Genomic DNA, 22,558 nt, shown 5'->3' with positions numbered 1-22,558 from the left:
CATTACTCTGGTTCAGTCCACCATTTCGAGTCGTGGCACTTCCAGCTCCCTGCCCCAGCTTACAAATGAAAACAGAACAGGAAAAAAAGGTCAGTTGTGAGGGTTTTTCATGTTCTATGTCAGGAAAAAGACAAATGGAAAGCACATCATATCCACTAGCAGTTACTTTAAATAAGACTGTATTTTGCTCAAAGGTAGCGAAGCACTCACTCGTAGCAGATCAGTTAGTATACCAATTGCACGCGAAGAACATAATCGGCAGTAATCTTAACCTTTGGGCAGAAGGTCTGAGGTCCCATTAGCAGAGCTGATCACCTCAGACACTTACTGCTCTTCTCTGTGACAGGAGACATAACAGCACTTCACCTGTAGCAAAAATACATTTTTGTCTCATACATGCTTTAGGGTATCTATCTCTCATTGTAGAGCTCTTTTTAAAACATATTGCAGCACCAAGTGACGGCTTGAAAACTTGAAGAAGGTAGTAAGAATTCTTATGTTGCAATTTAAGAAAAGGAATGAGCTCTTCAGAGGCCCAGGTGGAAATCACACATTTACCTTGTAAGTCTAGTTTTCACACTGTGCACTTGCAGCTTTTTAGTGGAGTTCCGATTCATCAACAATACCATGGCTATATACTGACAATATTGGTAAAATTTCTTTTAAACATCTCAAAATATCTGATAATAATCTCCCCAAAAATTTAACAGCGTCTTCTTAACATAACCATCACAACTATTTTAGCTTGCATTTATATATATATGATGGTATACATATACCAGTTCTACTTTTGAGATAGCCTTTTCTGAGCCATTGTAACTTCTGGAACTCGTATCAGATTTATTCAGGCCCGTTTCATTTAGACTCATTGTTTATAGCAAGATACATTAGTAACTATTTCTTTATACCTTTTACAGTCTTTCACAATAAAAAAAGTTATCCAATCTTTAAGATAACTTTGAAAAAAAAAAAGCCAATTACCTCATGGATTACACTAAATCTTCCTTGAAACAGCTCAGTAAAACTAAGGAGGGAGAAACATGACAAGAATATAAAGAAAACAAAATCCAAAAGTACACCCCCAAAGTACACCCATGCTTAATTTTTTTGAAGTTCAGTCATCAGCTGATTACAGTAACAATTACCACACCATCTCACATTTGTAGTCATTAAACATGTTGTTCAAGTTCTCTAGAGAGTTGCTAAAGCTATGGGAAAAGATGCCCAGCGAGCCTGAGCTGAACTAAAAATGAAGCACCAGAATTTCAGTCTGGATCATCTTTGCTATAAAACTGCTGTAGGGCTTTCCTTAATTGCAGGTTTAGGAACCGTCACCAAGTGGGGTTTTTTTCCTAGTTTGATGTTTTCTTATTATTTGTAAAAATAGGAGAGGTTTCAGCCCTTCATCTTAGGGTTTGTTTGTATTTGCGCCTGAGCTTTCCATACAAGACTCATGTTGATATAACACATAAACAATTTACCCTAATAAATATTACAGAATACAATTACTATACTTCAGTTCTTTCAGATGTGAGACTATTGCAACTTGTGCGCAAGGTCTGGAGGTTTTGGTTTTGGTGTTCGTTTGGTTTATTTGAAGCGTACACAGTTTTCGGGGGTAGCCATAAAAATGAAAATTTCCAAGCTGTCCAAGCAAATAAATTGCTTTCATTAGGAAGGCCTGAATAAGAACATGTACCTTCAAATAATTCATGACACTCTAGCCCAGTATGAGAGATTTAATGAGGGTAAGTTAATCCTGTATGAAAATACATGAAAAGCGATCATCTCCTTGAAGTGAAAATTCCAGTAATATTTAGCAATACACTAGAGGCCACTGCAAGCCATCCTCACTAGGTAACGTTTACAATTTTTTCATACTACAGATTGATGTTTTTTGATTTATAGCCCCAAATTATACAGTACCTTTTCATTAACTTAACTCTGTTTTTCCCTCCACAGGGAGGCTCTGGGTCCCGACCTGGATCGCGGTCTGGTTCACCAGTCGCTAGGCGCTGAAGCTCTAAGATGTCATCGAGGATCATGTACTCTGCTTCATAATGTAACTGCCTTAAAATTAATAACAGCTGCAACAATTATCTAGATAGATGCAATCCATTACTTAATGCCAATTAGGTTCTGCATGCAGTAGATTATACAAACTTCTATTGGCAATCCCTGACCAACAGTTGAATGAAAGGAACACAAAAAGTAGCTTTACTAGATGTTTTCCTTATTTTATGTGAAGTAACAAGATCTCTGACTTAACTCATTCCTCTTCAGGATACCCTAACTTGTATGCTGGACTTCGTTATTTCTCCCAAGCACCTAATCTGAGCTCAAGTCTTCTGGTTTCGTTTTAGTGAATATCAGAACTACAAATAAAGAGCTAATGTCTTGGATACTGAGCACTGCTGTTAATGGATTTCTGAGACACTGCTGCTAAAAAAAAAATCTACCATGTGCAGAAGTTGTAAGGACTGTTTATCCAAATACTTTTTTTTGTTTGTTTGTTTTGTTTTAATCTTCCTTCTCTCACTCACAGAATAATTTATTTTTATAACAGGATTAGGCAGTCATGGAAAGGTTTACCAAACATTGGGAGTTCAAGGTACGTGAAGTGTGGGAGGGGGCAGATGTTGTAGAATCAATACAGAGCGGAGCGATAGTAATAAGGAAATTCTTTCCATACCATGAATTGCTCATCGCATCCAAACCATTAGAATTATGAGCAGATGAGGGAGAGAAAGAGGATTTCAAATTTGAGTTAGACTAATGTTAAGAAACAAGGGATATTCCCAGAGAAGAAACATCTAAGATTGCACAAATGACCACTGGACGTCACTGGTGCTTCACACAAACTCTGCTGCAACAGCATTAACTTTGCAGTACAATAAGCAAGTAAATAAATATATAAACAAGTAAGTCTAATTTCTGAAAGAGAGCCCTTCAGTATTGATATCTCAGATAGTCCTGCACATCTCAGGTTAGCATTGCAGATCTTTCTCTTGGTATTGCAGCAGCGTTATTTTTGATCAGCTCATCTGTTGCCCAAGTAGCATCTGGATACCTATTAAGGGCAGTGCACCAAACTCATAGTAAACTACTGTGAACATTTAACTGTTGTACTGTAGTTGCCTTATAGAAATAAATTAGAGCTGAGTTAGACTTAGATATTAATTGTTCACAAATTACTAAAATGAATGTGTGGCAATGGTATTTCCAACCACACCTAGGGAAATAAAATGCTCTTCTGAATTGCACTGTTTTATTACTTAAACTTACTGTTTCTTCAAGCTGTCATCTAAGTGTCTGATTAATTATTTTATTTTTTTTTAGTTTTAGCCCATGCATTGTAGACTACAGTTAATGCTTCCCAGGTTGAAACTGCATTCCTAATAAGTACCCAGTAAAAGTTACCTATAAATATGTATGTTAATTGCATTTCACATCTAAATCTATTGTAGGTTTAAATCAGTGTCCATTAGTATGAAGCAATGGAAGATGAGAGAATAGAAACTACATAGAAACTAAAGAAAACAAAACCACCAAAATTATTAGGCATACACACATGTATTACATCTTCTATTACCTATATTGGTTGCTATGTTTATTTTTCTATTGTAGCTTCATTCAGATGTATACTCTGCAACGTAATAGTTGATTTAATTTGAATACATATTGTTCTTATAGGAACACAGCTCTTAAAAATATTCATTATTGAAATAAAGTAATCAACTTGAAATGAAACTTGGACCAGTTTTGTCTTTTACAGCAGAGATCATATTGATGAAGTTCTGTGGTGGTGGGTGCTTTTCCCCCACGATTTAAGAACTATGTTGTGATACTAGAAAATGACACTGTAGGACCCAGTTGCCTGCACACAGGCTTCTAGTGACATTGCTGGTGACTTAGTATGGCCCCCAAGGCTGAAAATATGATGCAAGATTTATGGGAAGCCAGTGTCTTTGTGGAGTGGCAGCTAAAAGCCAGGTGGATATTGAAAGGCATATGTACAGACGACAAAATCCTGCACTTCATAAACAAGTATAGCACAAAGTATCTTCTTTGAACAGATTATGTAAAAATCAAGTTTTTTAAAGCAGCCTTCAAAAATGGAAAGAATATTTAATATTAAAAAAAATATCAAGAAATACATTTTTCAAACTACCGCACTGCAGAACTACAGAACTTATTCAAAGCTTCTTCCTCTCCTTCATCACTCAGCTTTCCCCCCAGTCATCTTTTCCACAGGCTGGAAGTGGCTTTTTTGGATTTACTTCCTATAGAAGAAAATGTATGGTACTTTAAAGCATTATTTTACCAACACAGTTCTCTCAAAAGAGATTAAAACTTAAGATTGAAATTTATTCTTTTAATTAGTTACTAGTAGCTTTGCTGGAAAACAGCAGCTTAAATGGGTATTTAATTCCTAAGCACAGGATTTTTCCTGAAACAAGAATGCATGAGTACTAGGAGCACAACCAGTACTAGGAGCACTATTTCTTGTACTGAAGGAATGGACATAAACCGAAAGAAATACTTTAGTCCACACAAGTCAAAAAGCCCGAAGCCAGCATAAGCCTACTAGTGCATCAAACCAGAAAGAACAGAGGCATTCCTAAGCACCATTCACTTACCCACTGTACAGTGTGATTCTTCAAACAGGCCTTAGAACAAAAGTTCTTTCTGCTTCCTAAAAAAATGCATCTAGTGGTATTTTGAGATTATCAACCCATCGGACACAGTTTCTGTATTTGTACCGAACATCAACAGATACACTGCTTTGAAAACCCCCAACTCAATCTTACCAAGGAACATAAGCTATGAAAACTTCTATGTCAGTATACTCCAGAATGAATTCTTGAAGTTTGTGGGGGGGGGAGGATGCAGGGAAGCAAATCCAATACTGTGTTACAGAAGAGTTTTTTAAAAGTCTACTTACTGTAACTGACAGGACTCCAAGTGCTGGAGGAGTAGCAAACTGAATTCAGGGAAAACGGCCGTTGGCTCTGTAACTCGTACCGCTTATTTAACACTTCCAAGACTTACAACACACACTCATTGCCTCTAATCAAGACATAACACTTTGAGAAGTGACCATCTCAAAAGAGCATCGTTTTACTCATGAGATCTGCTTTTAGCATGTGCTCATTAAGTTATCAACCACCAGTTTTTATTTGCTGGTAAAGCAATCACAGCTAGAGCAGACTAGCTTTCAAACATTCAGGAATCATGTTCCCGTCATGAAGGATGGATTTGCAACTGGATCTGACCAGCTGTAAATCATCTTCGGTCACACTCGATTTGGCAACCTCTGCAAAGTGTCATCCCCTATACAGCAAATAATTTTGCTGTGCATTTATAGGTATTCTCCCAAAGAACAGGGAAAAGGTTTCATACATGGTACATGCAACACAGCACGTTTTACTATGGACTTATGCCACGGGGCCAGTATGCCTTCAGACAATTGTAAAATGTAATGACTTTCTTAAAGAGCTGAAACACTAATAGCCTGTCTGGAAGGAAAGGCACTGCTTGAAGGACTTCATATACATTCTTTACATATAATATTGAGTCACGCACTTCTGACAAAGTTTTTAGAATTTCCTAGAATCCACGATCAAATGCTTAAAAAATACACGAAACAGAACTTGGAAAAAAGTAATATTATTTAACATGTTTTTGAATTAAATATTCCACATAACAAAAGTGTTATTTTCATGTCACCAACTCTTTTACTTATATACATATGCCAAAGAGTTAACAAAAGAATTAAGAGATGCCCTATCAAAACCAACAGTGATTTCTTGCTTCAGCAACCTGAAAGAACTAGTTTGTATCATAGACAAAGTATAGACAAAATTTACAGAAAAGGGCTTTTTGGATCTGAGAGCAATTATCTTTCAGAAGGTAAATTAAAATCCAGCTCTGTATTATAGTAAACAAATCCACCACTGACCTAGAAGTACTTGCGGCAAACTGAAAAGATGAACTTCCTGCAACTGGGATTAGTATTTACAAAATATACTGATCAGCCACACAGAGGCTCATATAACTTTAAATATATATATACATATACAAGCACACATATATATATCTATATATATGTAACATATAAATAAAATTCAAAAGAACAAGGTAAAAATAAGAAAAAAGCTTCTGTCTTTGGAATGTCTAAAAGATGACTATGTTTTTACTCCAGTGTTTCTTTGTTATGAATAAACAAGTGGCACCTTTCAAAGCATTACTTGGTCAACTAGGTAGTTTTGCTGAAACAATGATTTATACAACAACAAATAAAAGTAACATATATCCAAAATTCACAAAGAAAATATTGAGGAATTTACCCATTTGAAATAACTGCTTACAGCACTGGGGAATATTGTATAATATAGGTGACCTAGTGTGCATCTAACTTTCTCATCGCTAACACAAAATTGTATGTTTACTTCCCAGATTTAGTATATGGCTGCGTTTTCCACAGATACCGAGATATGTACCTGCTGATCCAATACAGCAAACAAGAGGCTTTCACTGGAACCTCTTGTAGTTTGGATTCTCTTTAAATAATTCATTGCTGAGTTTAAAACTCCAGACTTTTAATGTAAAAACTAGCAAATAGCCTCTGTGGCTGGAATGGAAATGAACATGCTCCCTCTCTCAAGAGTTTAACTCAAGAAAAGCCGTAAGCTCATGGCATTTTATTTTTTCAACAAATTCTCAAGTGTACTAAAAAAAAGCTTACAACAGAAATAAAACATTTTCCTGTGCCTTGTAAAAAAAAAAACCCAAACCCCAAACTATTTCATACTGCATGCATCTGCTCTGTAACAATTTGTTGCCAACCTCAATTATTTTTTTAAACACATAAAAAAAAGCTGACCAACAGTTTCATGGTTTTCCCATGAAGTTATTCCTCACCTCCTTTAAAAATGGGAATCATTGTATTCTGATATAAAGTTCCAGTTTATTTTTCAAATAGATATACTGGCTGTGAATTAGAAGATGAAACTGTACACAGTATTACCTGAGTTCACTGATTCACAGACAACTTAGCACAGATTAAATGATGTTTTCCCAATATTCTACAAGCTTAAAAAAAAGAACGATTGTTTTAGGTATTTTTCTGTAAATAATTAAAAACCCTATAATATATTATTCTATTGTTAATATTTTCAATGCTTCAAGCTTTAACTGTAAGATCCATCTTTTACTTTTCTGAAAACTTGTTTTGAGAAATTTGAGTCCCAGAAACATTTTTATCTTTCAAATTTTAAGGTGTCATCGAAAAACATTGCCTATACTTTGCCATTCATTTGAAGATTCTTGTACCACTTCTTCTAAATTCAGAGCACGACTAATATCTTCCCCTTCTTGTTCTTGATGACTAGTAGGCTCTTGTACAGGACCTACCAAAGTACAAGACAAAAAGATGAGTGAGAATGACTTGACGTATAGTGTAAGAAAAATGCAAATATAGCACTTGGGAATAAAGGAAACATACTGAGAAAGGTATTACACAGCTACTTCAGATTCTGCAAATTCATTAGACGCTCTTTGAAAAGTTAAACCCCCCCCACATAACTGATTGCCTTTAATAGGTTTTGAACTTTGTATTTCTATACTACAGAGCTCCACATAAAAAACAAGGAACCATGAACAATAACCAAGCTCTGTCTCAACCTGCTTTTTGGGTTGCATGTGCAACTACTAGCTCATCGACTCTGGTCTTTGGCTATTAGTCCCTAATTGCTCAATAACTTAAAGGAGGTGTTTTGTGCTTTCTAGTAAAGCATATGGCTTCCTGCACTCACCATTACTATCATTATGCTACATACCAGTAAAACCATGAGCCCGTTTCATATGCAGCTTCATATTGCTTTTCTGTGTAAATCCCATTGCACAGTAATCACATTTATAAGGCCTCTCTCCTGTGTGCTTTTTCATGTGGACTTGAAGAGCACTCTTCTGGTTAAAAGCCTTTTCGCATAGTGTACACTGAAATGGCCGTTCCCCTTATGGAAGAGAAGAATGTATTTAATTATTTGTCACTTCAACATGAAAACATAGTTCATAATTCAGTAAAAATCATCAAGATTACCTAGAAATTAAGTAGACATGAACTTTTTCTTTGAGACCTTCTCAAAACAGCGCTATGGCTCCTCCTCATCATCAGAACCTCCCAAATTAAATTTCAGAATACTTATGTAAGTCCTAAACCTCTGATATTGCTATCTTTCCTACCCAATTTATTACCTAAGTAAAACATATGAGGTGCAGAAAATTAGTTTACCAGTTTGACTTTTCTGCTCAAGGGAACCATGACCTTTTTACGCCTTTGAGAATAACTCAGACAGGGAATGTTCTAGAATTAACAAAGCTAATGTCTCTGAGAAACTAGGAATTCAAATGTGTTAAGAGTAAAAGTTCTGGTAATTCTATATGGGATCTGTGGCCTCCTATGCCAATAGCTACTAGTGATTCCCATATCTTACCAAAGCAGGCATATTCTTCCAAATCTGCCAGAAAATTACTGATTTCTAAATATAAACTCAACAACATATTCATTATAAAAATACTTCACAATTTTAAAATACGTACTTTGCAAAACCAGACCTTTACTTCAACACTACACCACAACCTCGAACATAACACAAGACACATTGCTATATGTCATTAAGGACTTCTAAAAGCACCTTCTGAACTTAAAAATACACTTTGCTATTTAGTTAGCACAGTAACACACAAGCAGCAGTACAAATACTTTTCCACTGTTTTCCTTAAAGGACCAATTTCTCTCTTCCTTCATTACATATATATTAGTGTCCCCATATGCACCATAGCTTCCATGCTAAATGTAACTTCTCAGGCAATTAATAAAAGGTCCTTTAAATCACAAAAGTGTTCTACTTTTGTTAACAATGAACTAGTTTAAAGTAAATTCTACATTTCCTCAGATACTTTTGACTCCAGGTTTCCATTCTGTTAAGATGAACACTTTTTTGGTGGTGTGTAATGCATTACCACATGGCGCTTTGCTAGGACTAGAAGCATTTTCTACCCTCTAATTTTGGCAACATTTCTTCAAACTGCTTTTCACTAATAAATCTGAATTTACTAGGTATTTAGAGCTATTCAGAGGTTTATTCAGTGTGTTTACCTTCTGGCCACTGATTCAGTAGTTATTGCCCATTAGAAATAGTCAAAAATGTTTAATCAAAATAGAAATCACACTTTCTCACAATGATCATAGCTTTAAGAAAGCAAATCAGTTTAGATTTCTTATTTTATGTAAGCCTTTCTTATCATATTTTATGTAACAGCACCCATCTAAAAACTTCTATGTAGCACATTTTCACTCCTTTGACCTTAAGGGACTTCTTTTAAAAGAATATTATCTTCTGAAAGAATGGCTATCATACAGATTGACTTGCTGTTTCAACATCAGACAACAGTAATATAAAATTAATTTAGCAAGGACTGTTACAGTTTGTGGGCATTCCTAGCACACGAGCACCCAAGTACAAGACACCCAAAAATATCTGAGGATTTACTGAGTAAATTACAAGTCATTCCAAAACAGAAAGAATTTTTCCTACGATGGTGCGGATTCATGAGAAACTTACACATAAAGGGACTCTGCTCTGTTCCCAGCCTTCCTGAAGTGCTCTGCGCCTATTATAATGGGCAGCATGAATCAAAGCAGGAAAAAGGAAAACTGCCCTTCTTTCCTGCTTTTGGATTATTTTGTGACACTCTTAACTAGAACATTGCTTTTTTTTTAAAGTCTGTATTATTTAAGTCAGTTATGCAGAAAGCAAGTTATTGGGGAATTGTAAATACTTTTGATCTCCCTGGATTGTAATTCCTGCCTCTCTTTTCCTGCCCCAAGTACGACCAGAATATTCCTTTCTACCACAAAGCAGAATAACCACAAAGCAGCTCTGCTGTTTGCCTTCTTCAGTTTTACCCTCAGGAAGAGCAGTCACTATTTCTCTTGAGGCAGGGGGTGAAGGGAAGATAAACAGTTATCCTGTCAGATGAGGATACACAGGTCAGCAGAGACCCCTAACACACAAAAGCAGCTCTAGTATATCCGATTAGTTTCCTCCCATACTCAGATAAGAAACTACCTTCAAGAACCCCTTACAGAACATGCTTACACACACCCATAGTACAGTACTTGCAACTAGCAGCAATCGATCAACAATGAATGCTGCTAGCTGGCAATCAGCTGCAAATACCCATTACCCTTATCAAGAGTTATTGCTTATTTACAAGAACTTAAGTTTTGCTGAAAGTCGATGGCCCAGCCACTAGTATTAAAGTCTATCCTATCACACTTGCACTGAAAACTTTCCCTCCTGTTGCAATACTCTCGTTGCCACAGCCAATACGTATCACCCACATTGCAGTATTTCACAACTTGATACACAAGGATCTTAACCCTTCGCAGCAATACAATCATCCACATTCACCTGCTTTTTATGCCCAGTAATGTCTCCTACCTATCCATGCCTTCCCATTGCAACTCTAAACCTGCTCTTAGGATTCCCAAATCTCCCAATTTGCTTAGCAAAAGAACTCAAACTATGAATTTACCAAGTTCATGAATCCTCTCTATCCAATCGCCTATCCTTTCCTGCTAGAGTTGTCAGCAACTAAATGAAATGTGGGGAAAAAAAAGTCAGGGCAATGACCTGAGACCTCTCTGGCTTTCAGCTGCCTAGCAAACCCTAGTGCCTCAAAGCTCAAATGCTCATGTGTAAATCAGGTGCAACAGCTCTTGCAACTACTGCTCCTACTTGACCTCTGACAGTAAACAAACTATGTGCTAAATTAGGCAACTGAAATGAGCCAAATTCATTTTACCAGAACAAATAAAAAAATGCTACAGTAGGCTGCACCTTGTATAGGCATGATCCAATTAATCTACAAACATTTGGAATCACTGATTATTCTCCAATTCTTCTTTTTTTCCATGATAAATCAAGTATCAGACTACATTAATTCCTTTGCAAATGATACACTCATGATACACTGCAAAAGCCAGTGAGAAAGCACAGACAGAAAAAGCATGACCTTGTCTTGACTAGTTATGTTTCAGAATCTGCTTATGTGCAGTGGTAAGTACCAACTACGTTAAGCCTAATGGAAGACAGCGTCATCCATCACCTAACAATGACTCTTCTATATGGCCACTGCTATACAGGAAGTTCAAGCGGTTTCCTAGCCCGTGGAAATCTTAACATGTTTTTAGCTTCATCTACTTTTTTCCCCCCATCTTCCCCAGAAACCCTTTTTATCATTTACTATTGGTAACATCACAGTACACAGCGTTAGAGATCGACTGACACTCCACCATATTAACTGCTTCATGAAAAAAAAAAGCAAAGACACAGACCCTACCTTTAAGAACTTGCCATAAACGTCACATAAGAAAAAAGAAGTTAACAGATGGACAAGTATATAGGGACACATTAAGATAATGTACATTATCAATACTAGCAGTGGTCCCAAGACATCAACAGCCTATCAGATGTCATACAGACACATAAAAAGAATTCAAAGATACCACTGAACAAACATTTACATCCCTTTCATACATATGAAACAGCATGGTAGAAAGCATGTGAGAGTGTGTGTGTGTTTATATAAGATTGCATTTGTCAAAGCCAGAGAAAAGAAAGTTCTGATGCACAAAATGCCAGCATGCACAAGATGCTCGGATATACAGGCAAGTCTGTACCTCAGAGATGCAATACTAAAAACTACAACACTGAATCTGAGGGTGTAATGTGAAGGTCCATTCAAAAATGAAATTCAAACTACCATTGCAAGACCAGCAAGTGACGCTAACCAAGGAGTAATGACAGGGTTAACAAGATAACTGAAAGGAAGAGATTAGGAACTTTGCACAAAAAGCAATCAAAAGCTAACCACCAGAAGCTGACACTGGGGAAAGAGAAAGCTTTGGGAGTCTTACACTATAGCACATCCAGTCAAATTCCTTGGTCCGCTACAGCTTAGCATCAACACAGATAACTTTCCCCTGTCCTTTTTAACTCTAGCGGCCATGACAGCTCTTTATTGGTAGTGGTATGGAAAAGAGAGAAGTTATTTCGGAGAATTGACTCCTATATTTAGAAATCACGTTCTTCAGAACACTGTTCTTAACTAAGATACAGAAGGGAAAGGGGGAGGCAGCTGGGTTATCCTATGTACAGTTCTTAACTTGTAGTACGGCAGAAGCTGCAACCTGAAAAGCACTTTTATCACAGAAAATGTGTGCTCCCTAGAAGTCAGTATAGTCTTTTTATAAAGTGACAGTTGAAGAAAATAATCAAGCAGAAAAGGCCACAACAAATCAAAAGCACTGGTACTAGAAACAAATGAACAAATTAGTTCAATGGCAATGAAGCACTGCGTACAGCTGTCAGTATCAGCACTTGACTGTCCCTTAATTAATGTCATTGAGCACACCCACTCATTTGCACATTCTCCTATATCCACCTCCTAAAACAATCATACTCAGTCTCTTAACACCACTTTACACAATGCTTTAAAATATCCTATCATTAATCTGTTTCAAAGACTGACAAACTTAGATTCAAGCTCATGCGATCACATTACTGTTGCAGTCAGTATTGCCAGTCCCAAAATACGGAGAAGCTTAGTGAAGCATGATGTTCTGGCTTTAAAGAGTTTCTCACAGTTTCTGACATCTCTGCTGTTCCTCATTTTAATTTCTAAACAATTTGGGTTAGAAATTTACTTGGGGTTTTTAAAGCTTAAGTTGACACTTAAATGCAGTTACCCAAAACCCACAAACAAGGACTCCAAAAATAACACCTACATATTCATGATAAAATCTTGCAAGATAAAAATAGTATCTAGTGTTACCTGTGTGAATGCGACTATGTCTCTCCAGCTGACTCGGCTTAGCAAAAGCTTTTTCACAAGTATCACACTTAAACACTCTAGGCTTCTGGGAACTCAGTGAAGGTCCAGCCTGATGGGTTTGCATGTGTTCCTAAGCCAGTACAGAAAATAGGTATCAGACCATGTAAAAAAACTTCAGTATTGAACATAGAAATACAATCACACTTGGAGACAAAAGCAGAGAATCTCAGAAAAGCAGAGAATTAGCAGATAAGCTGGAAGAAGATGGAAGCCTGCTTTTTCATTTAAATGAGAGACTATCTTTCCATATAAACTCTTTGTAAGGCTGAAGCAGTGCTATCCTTACATTTCTCAAAACCTCTGTCAGTAACTCTATGCATTACTTTTTTTTGCATTACTTAGTCCCTCCACTAATTATCTGAAGCAAAACCAAAAAAACCCCGAAACCCCAGCTCTCTTGAAATGCTTTATTCACTTACAAACATTCATTCTGGACAACTCTTTATTCTAAGTTAATATTTGATTTCTTCCCTCCCGTCCACAGTATCCACCTCCCCACCTCGCCCGACACAGTTAATCCTACTAGAGGCCTCAAAGAGGGGACTATCAAAACATACACACACAGAGCTGCACTATGTCAACGTGCAATCAGAACCACTTCACAATGAACTCTTAAATTAATAAAAAAAAATTAAAAAAGAATGACTAAGGTCCTGACAGGTAAAAAAGCAGAGGGAGGGTATCGCATGTTTTGTCTTTATGAAGAAACATTAATAACAGTTCTAACTTCAGTGTTTTTAATTCACTGATGCTGGACACATCAGTTCTGCAAATTTAAAGGAGTATCCTATGTTATCTATTAACTTCTTCATTTAAATCTCTTTATTAATACCAACATACAATTCAGATTACAAAAGAAAGCAAATACAAACATATTTAATTTAAAAATCTAATCACAAACTGTATGCGAAACAGTACTGTGAGTACTTGTTCACTTTCTAAGAGGCATGTGAACGTTCTTTTCTAGTCTATTTATTACAGACCAGACTATTAATTAGTCTTTACCACGCCTAAACAACAAGTCTTCTTGATGTCTATGAAGTCCTACTCCTCACTCCATGAACTGAAGCAAACTGTGTCTGCAGGATCTGTTTTCACTGGAAAATCAGCAACACAGTAACAGGGAAGAATATTACTATCATAGTAATTATAATAATATGGTATTGTAGCAAAATAATGTGTTCTCAGAAAAGCACAGAGAGATCCACAAACCACAGCCTAGCTGAAGACAATCTTTTGCTTTTATCTTGTTAGTTACCTCCTGAAGCACTGAAATGGAGGAAGCATGCTATGACCTACTCTAGACAAATTATGTGAAACTGACTGCTTCTTTCTGTCCACCACAAAAAAATCCAACCCAAAACAACCAACCCCAACCCCAAAATCCCAACAATCCCCATGCCCCATTTTCTACTTGAAAGGAAACAGGAGTGCATCCAGATAGCTGCTGTAAAACTTCCTGAGTCACCTCTCTCTGAAGAAACAGTTTGTGGTGCAATTCTGTTCCACTGATCTGCCAGTCCCTTATACTTTCGCTATAAAATACACGCTTTTGAAAATTGTTCATGGGAATACAATGCTCTGAAGTGCAAGCACTTCTTTATAGACACACTTAAATGTATTTCTTTGATTGTTCACATTTTAAAAGTTTGTGTAATTTTCGTATTTTTCAGATAGAAATTATCTTGAGGTCCCAAATGAGCATTATCTAATCAGAAGATAAGAATAGGAGGTCTTCTATGAAAAGGCTCTTTACCCCTGCTTCTCGTGCATTGCTATGCAACTCTTTCAAATCTCGAAACATTAATTGTAACCACCTCTGAAAGTACGGCAATAAAGAGTCTGTTTCATTCCGTTGTTTTAATAATATCAAAACCTTATTCTATTTTCATCTTGGAATGATGTCCATGCTTTATTTACTATCTACAGTCACCCTGCAGGTACTTCCATTATCTAACAATACAGAATCAGACAGTTTAGTTGCTTTGTATGTCTTAGGATTCTCCTCTCTGAAGATGTAACACTAGGGCAGTCTCCAACACCAGAAGGGGAACCAAAGACACTGGACCGAAAATTTTTTACATTGCGGGTAATTGCAAAATCGCTGGTACTGATGCCTTTTGAAAAAACAAATACAATTAAGTACCAGCACCTAAACATTGGTATACCTTTACCTCTTACCGTTGTTTTTTTTTTTTTTTCTGGAAAGCCTGAAGTTTGGCAGCGTTCTTAATAGTTTTGGTGATTTCCCAAATACCATCAGTACAAAATGAAGCCATTAAGAGATCACTGAACTCTTCCCAAAATCCTAAGCCAAAACCTGTGGTTTCATTTATCTTTACCAAACTTCCTGTTAAAGCTGCCCACAACTGATGTTATGGAACACCTTAATGAGGACTTTGATGAAGAGGCAGAAATTGTTTTAGGACAATTGATGGCCAAAGAGTAAATTAAACTTTCTTTTCTCTTTAAAACATCCTATCCTCCTCCTCACAAAAAGTAAACAAAAATGGCAATTTGGTAGATTCATTTTGACTTTCATCATCAGAAATCATGGATTTGGTTTGTACAGGATATAGAGAAAATCTTCAAGCCAGGATGCTATTGGCCTTCTTGGCCAGCTGGGCACACTGCCCGCTCATATTCAGCCGGCTGTCGACCAGCACCCCCAGGTCATTCTCTGCCAGCTCTTCTTGTTGAACCTCATACAATTGGCCCCAGCCCATCGGTCCAGCCTGTCCAGCTGTCTCTGCAGAGCCTTCCTGTCCTCAAGGAGATCAACGCTTCTGCCCAGCTTGCTGTCATCTGCAAACTTACCGAGGGTGGATGCAATCCTCTCATCCAGATCACTGATAAAAACATTAAACAGAACTGGCCCCAGTACTGAGCCCTGAGGAACACCACCTGTGACTGACCACCAGCTGGATGTAACTCCATTCACCACCACTCTTCGGGCCTGGCCAGCCAGTTCACTCAGGCCAGTGAGCAGCACACCTGTCCAAGCCATGAACAGCCAGCTTCCCCAGGAGAATGCTGTGGGAAATGGTGTCAAAGCTCTACTGAAGATTAGGTAGACAACCTTTCCACTGCCTTTCCCTCCTCCACTAAGCAGGTCACACGAGATCAGGCTAGTCAAGCAGGACCTGCCTTTCATAAACCCACGCTGGCTGGACCCGATCACCTGGTTGTCCTGTACATGCCATGTGATAGCACTCAAGATGATCTGCTCCATAACCTTCCCTGGCACTGAGGTCAGACTGACAGGGCTGTAGTTCCCCAGATCCTCCTTGCAGCCCTTCTTGTAGATGGGTGTCATGTTTTGATAATCTCCAGTCAACTGGGACTCTGTGGTTGGCCAGACTGCTGATAAACGGTTGAAGGTGGCTCTGTGACCACTTACTTCCACCAGCTCCCTCAGTACCCTTGGGTGGCCCATCTGGCCCCATAGACTTCTGTGTGTCTAAGTAGTGTAGCAAGTTGTTAACCATTTCTCCTTGGATTATGGGGGTTTCGTTCTGCTCCCCATCCCTGTTTTCCAGCTCAGGGGGCTGGGTATCCCAAGAACACCTGGTCTTACTATTGAGCCCTGAGGCAAAGAAGGCATTGAAGTACCTCGGCCTTTTCTTCAAGCTTTGTCACTACCTTTCCCCCCCCATCCAATAAAGGATAGAGATTCTCCTTAGCTCTCCTTTTCTTACTAATGCATTTATAGCAACAGTTTTTATTGCCTTTTACTGCTGTAGCCAGATTAAGTTCTAGTTGGGCTTTGGGCCATTTTCTCCCTGCATAACTTCACGACATCTTTGTAGTCCTCCTGAGTTGCCAGCCCCTTCTTCCAAAGGTCATAAACTCTTTTTTTTTTTTTTTCCTGAGTTCCAGCCATAGCTCTCCATTCCCAAGAATCAAAAATGATTTAGAAGAATCTATTCCCAAGAATCAAAAACTCTATCATTTCATGCTTGCTATGCCCAAGACAACCTCGAACCATCACATCACCCTCCAGTCCCTCTCTGCTCACAAACAGCAGGTCCAGCAGGGTGCCTTCCCTAGCTGGCTCACTGACCAGCTGTGTCAGGAAGTTATCTTCCACACGCTCCGGGAACCTCTTAGGCTCCTCTCCACTGTATTTTATTTCCAGCAGACATCTGGGAAGCTGAAGTCCCCCATGAGAACAAGGGCTGGCAATCACAAGACTTGTCCCAGCTGCTTACAGTCTATTTCACCTGTCTTTTCATCCTGGCTGGCTGGTCTATAACAGACTCCCACCACCGTATCTGCCTTGTTGGACACCCGGATTCCTACCAATAAACACTCAGAATCACAGAATGGTCACGGCTGGAAGGGACTTCTGGAGATCATCTAGTCCAGCCCCCTACTAAAGCAGATCCACCCAGAGCAGGTTGCACAGAATTGCATCCAGGCAGATTTTTAATATCTCCAGAGAAGGAGACTGCACAACCTCTCTGGGCAGCCCATTCCAGTGCTCCATCACGCTCAAAGTAATGAAGTTTTTCCTCATATTCAGATGGAACTTCCTGTGTTGTGGTTTGTGCCCGTTGTCCCTTGCCCTGTTGCTGGGCACCGCTGGAAAGAGTCTGGCCCCATCCTCTTCACAGTCACACTTATGGTATTTGTATATATTGGTAAGATGCCCTCTCAGTCTTCTCCAAGCTAAACCAGACCCAGCTTTCCCAGGCTCTCCTCATAAGGGAGATGGTCTGGTCCCCTCATCACATTCATATCCCTCCACAGGGAGATGGTCTGGTCACCTCACCTTTAGTTCCTTGCCCTTCTTGAACTGGGGAGCCCAGAATAGGATGCAGCACTCCAGATGTGGCCTCACTGAGGTGGAGTCTCAGCCCTCAGCCTGCTGGCCACTCTCCTCATATTGTACACCAGGATCATCTTGGTCTCCCTGGCCACCAGGGCACCCTGCTGGCTCATGGGCAATGTGCTGCCCACCAGCACTCCCAGGTCCCTCTCCGCAGAGCTGCCTTCCAGCAGGTCAGCCCCAGCCTGTGCTGGTGCGTGGGGTTGTCCCTCCCCAGGTGCAGGACCCTGCACGTGCCTTTGTTGAACTTCATCAGGTTCCCCTCTACCCAAACTCCCTAGCCTGTCCAGGTCTGGCTGAGTGGCAGCATAGCCTTCTGGTGTACCAGCCAGTTCTCACAGTTTTCTATCATCAGGGAACTTGTTGTGGGCATGCTCTGTTCCTTCATCCAGGCCACTGATGAGTAAGTTGAACTCGAGCCTTTCATTACCACCACCAAGCTCTGGACAGTCAAAACACTCCCTCACATACAGGGCTACCCCACCACCTCTCCTTCCTTGCCTGTCCCTTCTGAAGAGTTTATAGCCATCTACTGCAGCACTCCAGTTGTGCGAGTCACCCACCATGTTTCTGTGACGGCAACTATGTTGCATCTTCCTGCTGCACAATGGGTTCCAGCTCCTGTTTGTTTCCCATGCTGTATGCATTGGTATAGATGCACTTCAGTTCTCCTATTGATCCTGCCACCTTTCTGGGACAAGAAGCCCTAATTCCTATATGATGGTACAGAGGCGCTTCCATGGTTTCGGACACATCAACAACCCTTGTGTCTTTGCTGCCACATGGATCTCCATCTTCTGCCTCCCCTGAGACGGCTAGGGAGCTGTGCACATTAGTATAGGGACATTTGAAATGTGCTCCAGTGTACTCAGCACATATGGAGAACACCGAAGGACCTCACTAGCACACCAGCCCTCAAACATCGGCATGCTGCCCTCAGGCATATCTCTAGTAAGTGTGGGTTTATCCTTTTCCCCCTTCAAATCTAGTTTAAAGCTCTTTCAATGAGCTCCGCTAACTCTTTGTGCAAAGATCCTTTTCCCACTTTGAGACAGGTGTAACCCATCTGTTGCTAGCAGGCCTGGTGTCTCGTAGACTAACCTGTGATCAAAAACCCCACAATGTTGCTGGTGACACCAATCTCAGAGACAGTTATGATCTCCTGGCTCTTCCTGTTTCTTGCCTCATCATTCCCTGCAACTGGGAGGATAGAGAACACTACTTGTGCTCTTGATTCCTTAACCAGTCATCCCAAGGTCCTCAAGTCTCTTTAGGTTGCCCTTGCAATTCTTAATGCAACTTCACTGCTGCCTGTGTGAAAAAGCAACAATGGGTAATAATCTGAAAGCCATGCCAGGGTAAGAAGTTACCTCATCATATCTTTAATTTGGGCCCAGTATATAACCGAAGCCAAGATTTAATTATGAAAAAAATGTAACACCAGCCAGTTCTAGGAAAATAAACTGAAGAGAGACTGGCATTTGTGGCTTTTTTATCATTACTTAAGGAAAACAAGTCTCAATACTGTATTTTTTTTTCTTTTCTGGAAGACATCTCCTAAACCAGAGACTGAGTCTCACACCACCACATTTTATGACAGTTTCCCCAAGGACCAATAGTCTGGCTGACACACATGATCACTCCCATGGGAGTAAACTTCACAGACAGGATGTATTTCCTTAAAACATGACACTAAAGTGAAAGAAAAGTTCTCCTAGGATCTATTTAATATAAAGACATTGGTTTTGGCTCCAGAAACTTCCTGCTATAAATTCTGGGAAGCTGGCAAAATTCTGGGCAAGTTATATGTTTGCTCTTTTCATAAAGCCCTTCTTCAAATCACTGCCTTTTAGTATCTCTCTGAGATAGGAATACTGGCCTGGACATACCACTCATCTAGTATAGCCCAGTATTCCTAAGAGGAACATTCTATAATTAGAACTTAAACACACCAGAGACCTGGAAGTAACAGGTTGTTCATAATCTAGAGAAAGCTACATAGAAAATGCCACTAGACAAAAGCAGTAGTATAAGGATATTTTAAAACAAATGCTTCCTCTGCAGATGACAAACTAACAAGACAAAGCATCCAAGAAAATCAAATGATACAGTGCAAAGCAAATAGCTTCCTATGACTCCAAAAGCTTATCTGGAAATAGAGATTAGCAGTGACACATATAAACAAATAAAGTGAGGGAAATCTTTTTCTGGCGCTATTATTTGCACAACAGGAATTCACATTTTTCATTCTGTAGTCAATATATGCATTAAAATCTTCTCCATGCTTTAGGAAAGAGTTCTCTATCTGTGTATACATTATCACTTAGACTCTCTCTCTCAGATGCATGTCCCATACTGTAAAAGGAAAGGAAAGGTAAAGCAATTAATAGTACCTTTCAGTAATATCGCAAAAAGTCCAAAACAAATGAAGGAGTTAACAGAGGAGTTAACAGAACAATCAACTGTTATTACCAAATACCTTGAGATGCGTTGCCCGCTTAAAAGCTTTATTGCAGACATGGCAAACATGTATTCTTTCCTTGCCATGAACCTCTTTACTATGGTGCATCAACATGGTGGCTGAAGAAAAGGTCTGACTACACTCAAAACACTGGTGGACACGACCTTCTTTTTCCGCTTGACTGCTTTTTGTCACATTAGGAGAAACCTCTGTCACCTACAACAATTTACAAAACCACTATCAAATAATTTCATAGGCACATGCACAGCAGTGGTTTATTTTTCAAAATCTACCTCAACGTGACCTATTTTTGGACAGTACTTGCAAGCAACTTAGCTATACAAAAGAAGTTGTATCTAAATACGAACTTGTATTTCATTGCTCTTCAGAATGACTCATGTATTTTAAGAACACAGAAAGACTACAATAACTATGACCAAATTAATTTACATGTTATAAACAGAATGTGTTTGTATCAGTATTGTCCTATATTCAGTTTTATATTCCTGAGCGTCTCACATTCCTCAGCCAAACAAAATTCAAAGCCAAAAATACTTCAGACAAAAAAAGGAAGTCTCTCTGATTTTACAGGGGAAGAATACCAATTACTTGTTTAATTTCTTCATTAGGTACTCTGATTTTCATAAGGAAGTAAAGCTCTGAGCTACCAAAACAAACTTACAGAAGTACTGAAACACAATGAAAAGCTGATAAATTTGGATGAGGTTGTGCTGCATTTTTGATTTGTTCTATTCAAATAAAATAACACAAAATGCTTTCAACTTTATAGATAGATAAGAAGCTTAAATACAGTAACTTACAGAAAGCAAAATGAAGATGAAGAAAAGATAAAAGCAGTAGTACTCTCAATGAATTATTCAGGATGAACTAAACTTGAAGAGAGACAGAACATAGTAGGATATTATCCATGCTAGAAAGCAAAGATGCTATATAAAACATGGAAGAAATGACAAGAAGTCCTGTGAGTGGGGGTGTGTGTGTGTGTGTTTCCAGCTAGCTGGAAACTCAGGAAAAAGATGGAACATTGAAAAGTCAATCAATGTAGTCACAGTGATTAGATACATTACAGGGAATGACAGGAAAGTAGTTTAACATTAGATTACATTTTGAATTATTATAATAGTGCTACTCAGACAGTCATACTTCACAAGTGACATTATAATAAGCCTTATGAAATGGCACCCTGATTTATGAAAGCTTATATACTGAAAGACACAAAAAGCTATTATTAACTCCAGAAGAGTAAGAAAGTATGTTCAAGTTAAGTTTTAAAACATCCATCTTCAGCGTATTTGAACACTAAAATTGTTAAGAACTCACACTCGTAAGCATATACAAATGTAAAAATCGTACGCACAAGATGTTATTAGAAAAATCCCTACAGCCGTGTCCAGACATGTTTTGAATGTTATCAAGGATGGAGACACTACAACCTCTCTAGACAACCTTTTCCAGGGTTCAACCACCCTCATGACAAAACAGGGTTTCTTTGTGCTCTGACAGAATTATTTTAATTTGTGCCCATTGCCTCCTGTCCTTTCACTGAGTATTGCTGAGAATAGCCTGGCTCCTATCTGCTTTACTCCTTTCCATCAGGTATTTATGCACATTGTTAAGAACCCCCAACGCAGAGCCTGCTCTCTTCCACGCCAAAGAGTCCCAGCTCCCTCAGCCGCTCCTCCTATGTTGGATACTCCAATCCCATAATCAACTTTGTAGACCTCCACTGCACTCAGTCCTGTATACCCGTATCTCTCATACCAGGGGGCCTGGGACCAGACACAGCATTCCACATGATGTGTTCTTACTGAGAAGAGGAGAGGATCAACTCTCTTGACCAGCTGGCAACACTCTTCTTAATGCATCTCAGGATGGTGCTGGCCTCCTTTGCCGCACTGCTGGCTCATGGTCAACTACCTGTCCACCAGTACCCCCTGGTCCTTCTTTGGAAAGTTTCTTTCCTGCTGCCCTCAGTTCATACTAGTGCATGGGGTTGTCCTCCAGGGTCAGGACTTTGCACTCCCATTTGCTGATCCTTGATGAGGTTCCTGTTGGTTCAGCTCTCCAGCCTGAAGAGGTCCCTCTGCATGGCAGCCAATCCATTCAGTCTGTTAATGACTCATTCCAGTTTTCTATTACCTGTAAACCTGCAAAACATCACTCTTCTATCATGCACCTCACTAATGAAGAACATTAATGAGCAGTACTAGCCCCAGTATTTGAGCCTGCGGGAACACCACCAATAACTGGCCTTGAGACAGACTTGGTTCCACAGATCA

The 22,558-nt window shown here is 39.0% G+C and overlaps 2 protein-coding genes across 15 annotated transcripts in view; one reads left to right on the top strand and one right to left on the bottom strand.

The window, feature by feature from the left end:
- The window catches only part of MBP (myelin basic protein), a 122,634-nt gene extending 116,516 nt beyond the window's left edge, over positions 1-6,118 (top strand). For all 5 annotated transcript variants that reach the window (XM_080378532.1, XM_080378533.1, XM_080378535.1 and 2 more), the window contains one exon: positions 1,963-6,118. In XM_080378532.1, the coding sequence (XP_080234658.1) occupies positions 1,963-2,019 (57 nt within the window). In that variant the 3' untranslated portion in view covers positions 2,020-6,118. The remainder of the gene's footprint in view (positions 1-1,962) is intronic.
- The window catches only part of ZNF236 (zinc finger protein 236), a gene marked incomplete at its 5' end in the record, with an annotated part of 96,124 nt that continues 76,062 nt past the window's right edge, over positions 2,497-22,558 (bottom strand). For 9 of the 10 annotated variants that reach the window (XM_080378516.1, XM_080378520.1, XM_080378518.1 and 6 more), the window contains 4 exons: positions 2,497-7,412; positions 7,842-8,018; positions 12,907-13,036; positions 20,277-20,474. In XM_080378516.1, the coding sequence (XP_080234642.1) occupies positions 7,285-7,412; positions 7,842-8,018; positions 12,907-13,036; positions 20,277-20,474 (633 nt within the window). In that variant the 3' untranslated portion in view covers positions 2,497-7,284. Of the gene's footprint in view, positions 7,413-7,841; positions 8,019-12,906; positions 13,037-20,276; positions 20,475-20,503; positions 22,427-22,558 lie in introns of those variants that run through there. The other variant, XM_080378525.1, reaches the window with a different exon arrangement.

The sequence above is a fragment of the Falco punctatus genome (genome assembly GCF_963210335.1).
Source record: "Falco punctatus genome assembly, chromosome: 3".
Lineage (NCBI taxonomy): Eukaryota > Metazoa > Chordata > Aves > Falconiformes > Falconidae > Falco > Falco punctatus.
The sequence above is the reverse complement of the archived record's forward strand: the minus strand, read 5'-3'. Positions and strand labels throughout refer to the sequence as shown.